This window comes from Marmota monax, unplaced genomic scaffold (assembly GCF_021218885.2).
Source record: "Marmota monax isolate L192 unplaced genomic scaffold, Marmota_monax_Labrador192_F-V1.1 WCK01_AAM20220418_F8-fsc00028, whole genome shotgun sequence".
In the NCBI taxonomy this organism is placed as follows: domain Eukaryota; kingdom Metazoa; phylum Chordata; class Mammalia; order Rodentia; family Sciuridae; genus Marmota; species Marmota monax.
Genome location: NW_026694779.1, coordinates 3,232,107 through 3,244,800, shown reverse-complemented (window position 1 = coordinate 3,244,800; position 12,694 = coordinate 3,232,107). Strand labels below are relative to the sequence as shown.

Here is a 12,694-nt window from a genome sequence, read left to right as displayed (position 1 = left end):
GGCTGGCCTCCACCTTGCCAGCCACCTGCCTCAGCCTCTGAGTCACTGGGATTATAGGTGTGCCACCACCTTACCTGGCTTAAAACATTTTCTCATACAGGAAATTCCATACACTTACAAAAGCAGAGTTTAATGACCTTTCCTGTCCCAATCAGCTTGCTCAGTAGTGATCAAACAATGATGAAATTCTGATTACAGTTGTCCCTTAGTTACCCATGGGCTTGGTTTCAGGACCTCCATGGCTGCCAGATTTTGGACACTCTAGTCCCTTAATTATAGTGTTGTTTGCAGATAACCTGTGCATGTATTCCTGTCTATTTTCAGTCGTCTCTAAATTTCTTGTAATACCCAATACAATGTAAGTGTTGTATAGATAGTTGTCAGACTATTGTTTAGGAAATAATGACAAGAAAAAAATCTGTCTGTGTTCGGCACAGATACTGTCTGTTAAGCCTATTTTCCATCTGAGCTTGGTAGACTGCATTGGTGCAGAACCCATAGCCCGATGCACTTTGAACCAGACCCTCAATGGCAGGAGAATCCCTCTCTTCCTCTTCTCTCTGCTCTTTGGACATATAGTGGGAGTCTTTGAAGATTGTTATTGCGGGTGCTGGAAGTCTAACTCAGCAGTAGAGTGTGCGCTTAGCATATGCGAGACCCTGGGTTCCATCCCCAGTTCTATCTCTTCTACCATAGTCGCCCTTAACATGGGGAGCTAAGACTAAGTCCCAGCGCACCTTACCTGACTCATCCATTGTGCTATATGTCCAAGCCCCATTCCCTTTTACCAGAACCACAGGGAGAGATGCAGCCTCTCTCCTGGCTAGTAGCCTTCCTGGCATGGGATAGACCTTAATGATCCACCCAAGTCAAGAGATGAATAACACACGTGAAGCGTTTAAAACAGGGCCTGGTGGATCTGCTGTGCTGGGGCCTCCCGCTGCCCTGCCTCTGCATGGCGGATCCACTGCCTCAGTTCCTCCCACCCCACATCCACTTAGCAAAAAAGTTTCCCCACGGGGTGATGGCAGCAGCCTGGGAGACTGAGGCAGGAGAATCACAAGTTTGAGGCCCAATCTGGGCAACTAGTGGGACCCTGAAAATTATTGTTTGGGGGGCTGGGGGGTAGTAGTAGAGCACCCCTAGGTTCATCCCAGCAACCCTTGCCACCCTGTTAAAAAAAGTTCCCCATCTTTCAAGGCCAGGTCTAATGCTCCTTCCTCCCTGAAGTCCTCCCTTTTCCCAGCCCACTGTGGTCTCTTTGGCCTCTGACCACCATGGGCTTTGGCCTCAGAGGTTGCTCACTGCCTCGTGAGCTGCTGTGGAGGCTTCTAGAAGGCATGCTTGGCAGCTGGTTGGGCTGAGTGGGTGGTGGCACAGGGCAGGGGGAATCCTGGCTCTACCACACACCAGCTATGTGGTCTTGGGTGTGGCCCCACCTCTAGTGCTTCCACATCTCCACCTGTCAAGTTGTCAAGTTGTCACATAGCTTAAATGAGGTGATGCCCACCTAAGGAGTGTGTGGCCTGGCGTGTGGTGAGTGGCAGGAAGTGGCAGCACTGAGAAAGTGCCAGTCTTGGTCTGGGGACTAGATGGGAGCCCACCCCTCAGCTCCTCCCCTTATAGGCAAGTCCTGACCCTAAGTCCTTCCTTTCCAGGGTCTTCTCCAGCCAGAGACCAGCAGCAGGCCTCTCTCCTGCTTTCTTCTAAGGGGGTTGTGCTTCATTCCTCAAGACCTCACCTCCCCACCTCATTGGATTCAAAGGTAAATCCCCACTCTACTTCTACCCCTTTCTGCACTGCCCAGCTCACGGAGCCTCTCATTTCTTCATCCTGAGACCAGTTTGAAGGTGGGGAAGAGAAGGGAGACCCATGAAATTACTCGAGCCCTCTATGACCACAGGCATAGGCAGGCAACAAAATCTGCAGGGGTGGAGAGAGTGCACTTCACGGAGTGCATTTTTCTTTTCTTTTCTCTTTGTGAGTTGCTGGGGATGGATCTCAGTGCCTCACACATACCGGGTAAGCGCTGTGCCACTGAGTTACCCTCCAACCTACATACATGCTTTTCATGGATTTTCCCATTATTTATGTTTAAATGAGAGATGAGCTGATTATTGACCTCCTTCCTCCCCAAATGTGTTGACACGGTGGTCATTTGCTTATAAACCCCCTCCCCTACCTTTTTTCAACTCACTTGTTCTGGGTTGAATAACTCAGTCTGAGTTAGCTGTATTTTGAGTGATTTGGGTTTTAGGATGCACTGACTTCCTTTGCTAACAGAAACAAACAAACAAAAAAAAAAACAGAATTGTCTTTTCTGACATTAATATTCATATAAATATTAATCCACATTGGATTAAAATGAAAACCCTCGGCTGGGAGTGGGTGCAGTGGTAGAGTGCATTCTCAGAGCACATGAGGCTCTGGGTTCCGTCTCAGCACTGCAGAACAAAACAAAATCAAACAATTTTTTTGATTCTAAAAATACATTTATTTTCTTCTAATTTTAAAAGAAACTAACGTGTTTTCATGGTCCTTAAAAGTATTACCGGTTCAGTGTCTTGGGTAGAAGGCAGCTGCATGGATCTGATTAATGAAGTTCCGCCATAAAGAACTCTTTCAAGGGGGCTGGAGTTGTGGCTCAGCGGTAGAGCGCTCGCCTAGCATGTGTGAGGTGCTGGGTTCAATCCTCAGCATCACATTAAAAAAATAAATAAAATAAAGGTACTGTGTCCAACTACAGCTTAAAAAAATGTTAAAAAAATTTTAAAAAAAGGAACTCTTTCAAGCAGGGATTTTCATTTAAAAAAATGTTTTTAACCCTGGTGTGGTAGTGCATGCCTATAATCCTAAAGATTCAGGAGGCTGAGGCAGAAGGATTACAAGTTTGAGGCCAGTCTCAACAACTTAGCAAGGCTCTGTCTCAAAATAAAAAATGAAAAGGGGCTGAGGGTATAGCTCAGTGGTTTAGCGGTAAAGTGTGCCTGGGTTTGGTCTGTAGTACCCTCCTCCCCCCAAAAAAAATGATGGTCTAATCCCTTAGGAGAATGATCATGGTATAATATCAAGAGGAAAATAACTAGAAATTCAAGCTGTATATGTGTGCAGCACAGGCCTGTTTTTGCTCAATAAATCCTGATGTAGCTTACTGGCAGGAAATACGCTAAATTTTAATAGCAATTAAATGGATAATGGGATTATGGAGAATATTGTGCCCCCAATTTTCTAAAACTGTTAATAAGAGCACATATAACTTTGCCAAATTTCAATTTGTATGTATCCCTTTTTAAAAAGGGAAGGTGCTGAAGGAGAGCATCTTTTTATAGGGTTCCATGTGCACCAAGACTCCGAGACTGTAGAGAATTGTGCTTGGTTTTATGAATCCATTCCCCACTTCCTGAAGTCTGGAGGCCCAGCATCCTGCTATGTTACAGGACTGAGGGCACCAAGTGTGGCAGTTGACCAGATGTGTGACCTCACTTCATTTATTTGACTCCCTGCACACCAATACCTTAGTGAATCTTCAAAATTGCCTTCCGGGGTACTATTGTTATATTTGCCAGTGGGGAAATTGAGGGGTTGAGTAATTCATTCAAGGTCACAGAGGTACAGCTGGGATCTGAGCTCAGGCCCATCAGTGTCCTTTCTACCACTTCCTACTGAATAAGATGATCAGCTCTATTCCCTCAGCTCTGGTTTCCAGGGACCTTGGAGGTAGCAGGGGAAGCAAGCTTCCATGGTAACCTCAATCTCTCTCTCTCTCAATTCTTAGGACTTCAGTACCTCCGTTCCACAGCAGGAAAAGTGCTCGAACATGACTGAAGAAAGCCTTTTCTGGAGTGAGGCAGAAGTGATCCAGGCAACAGGTGACTTTGACCAAAGCCACAGAATCAGCGAAGGCACCTTTGCTGATGTCTACAGAGGGCAAAGGCACGGAATGCCCTTAGCCTTCAAGAAGCTCAGAGAGGTGAGCCTGGTGGGTTTCTAGAGAGGGGTGGAGGCTACACAGGAGAGGCTGGGTCTTCATGTTCCAGTGTCTTTCTCCACAGACAGCCTGCTCAAGTCCAGGGTCAGTGGAGAGGTACTTCCAGGCAGAGGTGCAGCTTTGTCTTAGGTAAGTTCCCCTTTGGAAAATGCTTTGTCCAATTATGATAACAGGTAGCCCCTCTATGGTGCTTCCTATGTGCCAGGGGGGTGTGAAGTGCTCTGTGTTGTCTCTCTTCTTCTTATAAAGCCACTAATGCTGTCTTAGGGGCACCACCCTCATGTCCCCATCTAATCCTAATTACCTCTCAAAGGGCCCACCTTCAAATACCATTAACGTTGAATTTGGAGATTAAGTTTCAAACACATGAACTCTGGGGGGCACATTTAAATCAGCATATAAACTCATTCAGTCTTCATGAACACTATAACATAGCTACTATTATCACTTTGTTTTACAGGTGGGTGAGTGGAGGCACAGAGAGGATAAGTGTCTGGTCCAAAATCACAAAGCTAGTAAGTGGTAGAGCCACTTACTGATGAACCTACATGGTCTGTGTCCAGAATCCATGCTTTTCCCATGTAGCAAGTATGTGCATAGGTTAGAGTTATAAAGGAAACCTGGCTCATTCCATCCCCTGCTTTCCATGTGGGAAGAAATGTTTCTGTCCCATGCTTTGATATAGGCAGAGACTTATGAATTGCAACTCTAATGGTGAATCCACCTTAAAATTGTAGCCCACTAGAATTGGGTTTGGCAAATGCAGACCCACCGGCTAAATCTGGCCCCACTTATGTTTGTACAGCCTGAGAGCTAAGAATTGTTTGTACATTTTTAATTGGTTGGGAAAAAAGTACTCCATGACACAAGAATATTATATAAAATTCAAATTTTGGTGCCTATAATAAAGTTGCATTGGGAACATAGCCATAATTACTCATTTCTAAATTATCTGTACCTACTTTTGTGCTACAGGGTATGGTTGAGTAGTTGGAACAGAGACTGTATGGCCTACAGAGTCTAACCTATTTACTAAGCAGTCCTTTACTGGAAAAGTCTGCTGAAGGGCTGGGAATATAGCTCAGTGGTAGTGCACATGCTTGTAAGTGTGAGACTGAAAAAAAAAAGGGGGTTTACTGAACCCCAGGGTACAGAAATAAAGGCCTTCAAAAGTGATTTTCAGCTGGGTGCAGTGGTATATGCATATAACCCCAGCTATTTGGGAGATCGAGGCAGGAGGATTGCAAGTTTGAGGCCAGCTTCAGCAATTTAGTGAGATTGTCTCAACATAAAAAATAAAAAGGGCTTAGAGATGTAGCTTATAGTGGTAGAGCATCTTGGGTTTAATCACCAGTCCCACAAAAACAGAAGTTAAATCTGCTCATTTTACAAATTGATAAATTCAGACCAGAGAAATGAAGTGGGCCTTCCAATTCCAGAGCTGGGTGGGGACTGGGAAAGCTTTTTCACAGTCCTGGGAACTTTGTCCTGGCTCTCCCTTCATGAACACACATTGACCACCTATTGCATGCTGGCCACATGATGCATGATTATTATGGAATAATGCATGATTACTAGGGAGTATTTTAAGAAATAATATAACTTTGAGTACTGGATGTGTAGCCCCATGGTGGAGCTAGCATGCATGAGGCCCTCCCTAGGTTCTATCCTCAGCACTGGAAAAAAATTATAAATAAGAAAATATATGAGCTGGAATTGTAGCTCAGCGGAAGAGCGCTCGCCTAGCATGGGCGGGATCCAGGTTTGATCCTCAGCACCACATAAAAATAAAGGCATTGTGTTGTGTCCATCTACACCTAAAAAATAAATATTTTAAAAAAATATTTAAAGTACCATAGCAGTGTGTATTAATATTTTGTTTTGTGTGTGATACAGGGGATTGAACCTAGGGAGGGTATAGTATAGCTATACTACTGAGCTACATCCTCAGCTTTTTTCATTTTTGAGTCAGGGTCTTGATACATTGCTCAGACTGGCCTTCAACTTATGATTCTCCTGCCTTAGCCTTCTTCTTCTTTTTTTTTTTTTTTTTGGTACCAAGGACTAAACTCAGGCACTTGACCACTGAGCTACATCCTCAGCCCTACTTTGTATCTTATTTAGAGACAGGGTTTCACCAAATTGTTTAACAACACCTTGCTTTTGCTGAGGCTGGTTTTGAACTCGTGATCCTCCTGCCTCAGCCTCCCAAACCACTGGGATTACAGGTGTATGCCACTGTGCCCAGCCTGCCTTAGCCTTCTAAGTAGCTGGATTACAGGTGTGTACCACTGCGCCCAACATTTTTTTTTTCTTTTTGCAATGCCTTGAACTTACTAGGCAGGTACTGTATTACTGAGTTACACCCCCAGGCTTTCTAAAATTTGTATTTTGAGAGAGGATCTTGCTACATTGCCTAAATTGACCTCAAAGTTGCGATCCTCTTGCCTCAGTGTCCCAGGTCACTGGGATTACCGGCAGGTGCTGCTGTGCCTGGCATTATTTTGATACATTTTCTTTCATTATTTTTCTTTTTGTTGATGGATATGTGTGTACACGGTGCACATCTCCATCAGTGCACAAGGCTGCCAGTGCCTTGCCAGGGGGTCCCTTTTCCTGCCCACGAGGTTATAAACCACCACAGAAAATAAGTCAGAAATAATTAGTGAAGAACAAAAGATACAAAGTCAGAAATAGTTTTGAAGCAGAGCACCTGATAGATCCAGCCCACACAGGAGTTGGAGCTGGACAATTAGAAAATGGCTCCTGTGGTTTATTTAAGGGTGTACATCAAAGCAGGGATAGGTTTCAGGGATGGAGTCTTGCTTCTGATGTTTTGCAGTCAACAGGTTGATTGTCATCTTGGCAGGTCAAACCCATTTCTGAGAGGCTGTGCTACTACAGCAGGTCACCCCATCTCTGGTACTGTGGGGGACCAGGCAGAGCTGAATAGGGCTCACATGAGTTTGGACAGTTACAGCCAGAGGAAATTTCCACTGGAAGAGTTCCCAGACACCAGATTCTCCTGTTCATTGGCTGCAATGCCGATTTTTGGTTCACACATAGCGCATGGATGGCTCTTGACATACATACACACACACACACACACACACACACATATATATATATATATATACACACACACACACACACACACACACACACACATACATACACTTTATTAAAACTGGAAACATAATTCTGCTTCCACTTTGACTTAGTGCCTGGGTAGAGTTGGCAGTCGCTCCCTCATTCATTGATTGAAATAATGGAGCCATCCATCCCTTTCCTAGGCTCCAGGACATGCAGACCTGAAGCAGTCGGTCCCTGCCTTGGAGAAGTTAATGGTCCAGTGGGGGACTGGCCTGTAAATAACTAATGGGCATGACGAGTGTGGATAGGAAGTAGAGGGGGATAGAGAGATCAGGCAGAAGGTGGAGGGAAGCAGAGAGGCAATGGGATGGGATGGGGTTGACCAAGGCCAAGGAGAGGGAAACGAAGAGGCATTTAGAAAGCTGTCTATGTGACAAATAGTGACTCATTAGATGGGGGAGGTAAGGAAGCGTCCAGGAAGCTGGATAGGTGGTGTGCCCATTGCAGATATAATAAATACAGATGGAGAAGCAGGTTTGGTACTTGCTGAGCCTAAGATGACATTGACTTGAGCATCAGGATACAGTTAGACATTCAGGTGTGGAGCTGAGGATGGGGCTAGGAGTCAAGGGGTTTGGGATTGTTTCTAATAGCAGCAGGAGGCACTTAAAGCCGGCTGAGGAGCTCAGCTGCAGGAGACCCTTATTTCAGAGGAAGGCAAAAGAGAAGGGTCTTAGTAAAAAGTCTAAGAGTGGCCAGAAAGGAGGGAGGTGATCCTGGAGGGAATGGTGACTGAGACCCAGTAGGAAAGGATGGCGGGGAAGAACTCCAATCCCAGAGTCATACTGACATGGAGCTGGGTCCTGGCTTCACTGCTTATTGGCTGTGGCCTTGGGCAAGTTCCCTAATCTCAAGGCTTCTGTTCCTGGAAATGGGTTGGTAAAGGTGTCACACTACAGGGAAGTGCAGCAGGGTGAGGTCATTAGGGGTTGGAGTGTGTGGCACCTTTGAGGTTGCCATGGCCTTGTGGGTGGAGAGGGTGGAAGTCTTTGGCTCTTCTTGTTGTCTGAATTGTCACTGTGCACTGATGTCTGATTTCAGATGTTGCCACCCCAACATCTTACCTCTGCTGGGCTATTGCTCCGGAAAACAGTTTCACAGCCTGATCTACCCCTACATGACAAATGGTTCTCTACAGGACAGACTCCAGAGTCAGGTAAGGGACTGGGTCATAATCAGAGAACAGGAACAGGAAGCACCCAGTTAGGGAATCAAGGTAAAGGACTTATTGGAGGGCAGAGGAGAGAAGGCCACTCGGGGAGGACCAGGGATGGCTTTGAGAAGAGAAGATGGATCAAGGGAGATAAGATCTGAGTAAATGTCTTCAGGAAAAACCTATGCAAAAATTATTTGACAAGAGGCATGTCGTTCAAGTCAAGAGCAAGCCAGAGGTATGCCACAGTACTAATTAGGTTCATCATTGTTCTGGAGGTAGCAGCCAATGCAGCAGGATAAGAAAAATAATTAAGAAGAAAGAGTATAGAAAAGTGGAGGTGAATTTTTATTACAAATGTTAGTCCAATATATACCTTTTTGCTTATGTATTAATGGACTGTCCCTGAAAAGATATGTAAGGAACTGGTCAACTGGCTGCCTCTGGGAAGGATAACTAAGTAGCTGGGGTACAGAGTGGGAGGAAAACTTACACTATCTTCCCTTTGATACCTTTACCATCATGTGAATGTAATACCTGCTAAAATTTATAGTTTTTAAAATAGACCTCCTGCTTATAAAATCCTCTGACAGGTTAGAGAATTTCTCCACAACAAATTGTTGCTTCCCTTGGCAGGGACCAACGAAACCATTAATTGTGGTGTATGAAGGGTCACCAACTGTTCCGAACTCTCACCATGTGCCAGATACCTTGAGAAGGGCTTTACATGTGTCGTTTCTTTTGGCCTTGCAACAACAAAAAAGGTCCCTCCTCCGTTGTCCAAAAGAGGGGTCTCTGGCACAGGGACAAAGTGACTTTCCCAAAGGAGCACATTTGACAAGGGTATGAGCTGAGCCATCGATTGGGTTCCTCTGGCTCCAGATTTTGGTGTTTTTGAGAAGAAATCTATTAACAGGGGCCATCCAGGCCAGTTGTTGGGGGATATGGGAGCTAAAACAGTGGTTGAAAAATAGGTGGTGGTTTCGCCTGGGAGATTCAGTCTCAGAGCAGAAGTGCCAATGCCTGGGAGCAAGTGGGAGGCTTCAGCCCACCCTGCATTTCTCTCAGAGCACATGAGATGGGCTTAAGGCCTACGAACGAGGCATGCAAACACAAGCTCCCTAGCTTCTTTTCCAGGAGGGAAATCTCAAGAGCTGCCCCTGTCATGGTAAAAATGACTGCTGTTTATTGAACACCTACTGTAAGGCAGGCACTATGCTTTACCGCCCCTGAATCTTTACATTAGTCCTACTAAAACAGGGATAAATCTTCCCTTTTTTTTTTTCTTTTCTTTTCCTTCCTTCCTCCCTCTCATTTTCCCTCTGTTTTCTCTGTCTCTCTTTCTCCCTCCCTCCTTCTCCCCACCCCTTCCTTCTTTCCTTGCTTTCATTTGAACCCAGGACTTTACACATAGTAGGTGAGCACTCTACCACTGGGTTACACCTCCAGCCTGATGTTTCTATTTTTACCCAAGGAAGCAGCCTCAGAGACATTAAATGTCTTTACCGAAGTCACACAGCTAGTGTGTGTCTGAGGGGATTTACACACAGTTCCGTCTGATGTCAGGGGCCATAGTACCATGTCAGTGAGTCATGTGGCTGAGCCCTGTTGTGAGGACAGACATGAAGGACTAGGGGAGAGAGGAGACCAGGACCAGTCCATCAGGACCTTAGGAAGTGGCAGGCGTGACTGTTTCTACACTTTTCCTTTCTTTTAGGGTGACTTGGAGCCCCTTCCTTGGCCCCAGCGTGTCAGCATCTGCTCAGGGCTGCTCTGTGCTGTTGAGCACCTGCATGGCCTGGAGATCATCCATGGCAACATCAAGAGGTGAGAGTTGGGTTGGACTCACCAAGGGCCTGGGCTACAAGGCTGGGCCTAGCACCAGTTCTTGCGTCTCCTTTCTCCCTCTGCATCTCATCTCTTTGCTTTTCTCTCCCCACTTCCCTCCCCTAGATATCTTCTTTCTCCTTGTTATGCCCTCAAAAATCATTGCTTTTGGGCTGTGCCCTCTGGTTGCTCTCTGCATTCATGCCTGCCTGACTCCATGTTTGTCTTCCTGAGCTGCTGTTTTCCCAGCAAGCCCTCCGTGCCTCAGTGCATTTCACTGTCCACTCAGCAGCCACTGTGGACCTCATTCTTGAGCTTCGGGCCATGTCTGCCAATCCCCCTGGGATTTTGAGCTCCCTGATCTTCTTAGAGACCCGTGCACTGTTGCTTGTGTATCATGGTGATAGCATCTTGTCAGGAGAGCTTCCTATACTCCAGCTTCTCAGTAACATGTGTCCAAGAATAGAGGTCACAACATGGGTTTCAGCATCTGCGATTTTTAAAAGATTTCTGAAAATCTGATAGAACCAGCTGTGGAATCACAAGACTCATAGTTCCCCAGAGGCTTATCTCCATTTGACACATGCAAATGTGGAAGCCCTTTCCTCTTTTCTCTCCCCTGATTTTCATTTCATTGAATCCACAATTGTATTGTCAAGGAAGGAACTGGAAGGGCTAGAGGTCATCACTGGTATGTATACTATCCTGACTCATCAGTAGGCCTTTGGTTTTTTTTTTTTTTTTTATTATTATCTACACATGACATTACAGTGATCTTGGCAATTCATACATTTGTATCATTGGGGTATAATTTCTCATTTTTCTAATTGTACAGATTGCAAAATCACACTGGTCATAGAGTCACCCGAGCCTTTGTTTTTTTCTTTCTTTTTGTAGTACTGGGAATGGAGCTCAGGCCCTTGTGCACACTGGGCAAGTGTTGTACCACTAAGCTGCTCCCCAGCCCAGCCTTTTTATAGCTTGTTTCAATTCCTCCCTACACAGATCCTTAGTCCTAGATAATAGTTGACTGGTTGCCAGTTCATCTTCTGTTTCCTCTCTTTATTTCCCCACATTGAGTATCAACCTCGTGGTTAGTGACTCCATAATCTTCCATTAAAAGGTTTTACCCGTAATTTACTTAACCCCTCCTAACAGTGAGTGTTGGAATTGGTGTCTACATTTGAAGATACACATGTCGCCTAGCTTATCTCCCCACTTTCACATTCTTTCCCAGAGTTATTTCCCATCAATGAGATAAATGGGTCAAAGAATATTTTTATTGTTTTTTGTAAAATTTTTTATTGCCCTTTTTATTTCTTAGGATCTGGGATGCTGATATTTTGACTTGCATCAGCCATGCAGAGCTGGGGTCAGAACAGCTTTGGAAGGGACCAGATTGGCGCACTGCGTGGGCTTGGCCAGCTGAGCTGATCAGGGTTGACATTTGTGGGGAGCAGGAAGGCTCCACCTCTGTAGCCACATTCCTGGGGCAACAAGACTAATTCTTTTTTTTTTTTTTTTTTAATTTATTTTTTAGTTGTAGTTGGACACAATACCTTTATTTTATTTATTTATTTTTATGTGGTGCTGAGGATCAAACCCAAGGCCTCATACATGCTGGGCGAATGCTGTACCACTGAGCCACAACCCCAGCCCAAGACTAATTCTTAAGTCCATCCTCATTTGTTAGAGGAAGTGGGTTCCCAGTGCCCTGCCTTTGCCTGACTGGTCTGGCTCGTGAGCTCTGTGTTGAGGGTCTTCAGTAACTCCACCACTTCCAGGGGCTGACATTGCCTACCCCTAAGTCGTCTTCCAAAAGAGGGTCCATGGCAAACCTTCCAGCTTAGAATGAGAAGATTCTCTTTGCTTTTCCACAGCTCCAATGTTTTGCTGGACCAAAATTTCACCCCCAAGCTGGCTCATCCAATGGCTCACCTGTGTCCTGTCAACCAAAGGTCAAAATACACCATGATGAAGACCCACCTTTTCCAGGCCTCCGCGGCGTACCTGCCAGAAGATTTCATCAGGGTGGGGCAGCTGACAAAGCGAGTGGACATCTTCAGCTGTGGAATAGTAAGAGCTTTCTTCTTGGCTCAAACTTGGGTCTGTACTCACTTGCCTTCCCAGAGCTGCTTTGTAAGCCCAGGATATAATGGGTTCTGGGGTGGGGGGACATACGTATGTGATCGACTGTATGTGGTTCAAAAAGGCTAAAATATTTCCTCTCTGGCCTGTTAGAAAAATGTTTGCCAACCCTTGAAGAAAAGGCATTCCTGACTGTCTGGATTCTAAAAGGCTATAGATATTATCTCCTGACTTACCTAATTCCACCCAGTCATCCATCAGTTGTTTATTTGTGGGGTTTCCCTCATTTGTTCGTTCACTGTGCAGCCATCTATCCTGTGTCCAGCATCCATTTGTCCAATAGCCATTCAGTGCCCATCTACCCAGCCAATATCCCTCCCTGCCACCACCTCCAACCTTGCCCTTTGTGACCGTGCACCAGGCCCCCGGGGTATAATGTAACTACAACACATTTCCTCCCTCAGGAGCACATGGTCCAAATATAG

The 12,694-nt window shown here is 45.5% G+C and overlaps 1 protein-coding gene across 1 annotated transcript in view; it reads left to right on the top strand.

Moving 5' to 3' along the window:
* Positions 1-12,694, top strand: part of Irak2 (interleukin 1 receptor associated kinase 2) — a 55,653-nt gene that overhangs the window by 30,856 nt on the left and 12,103 nt on the right. Inside the window, exons 4-9 of the mRNA XM_046425586.1 lie at positions 1,659-1,765; positions 3,776-3,970; positions 4,053-4,117; positions 8,183-8,297; positions 10,012-10,121; positions 12,002-12,197. Coding sequence (XP_046281542.1) covers positions 1,659-1,765; positions 3,776-3,970; positions 4,053-4,117; positions 8,183-8,297; positions 10,012-10,121; positions 12,002-12,197 — 788 coding nt within the window. The remainder of the gene's footprint in view (positions 1-1,658; positions 1,766-3,775; positions 3,971-4,052; positions 4,118-8,182; positions 8,298-10,011; positions 10,122-12,001; positions 12,198-12,694) is intronic.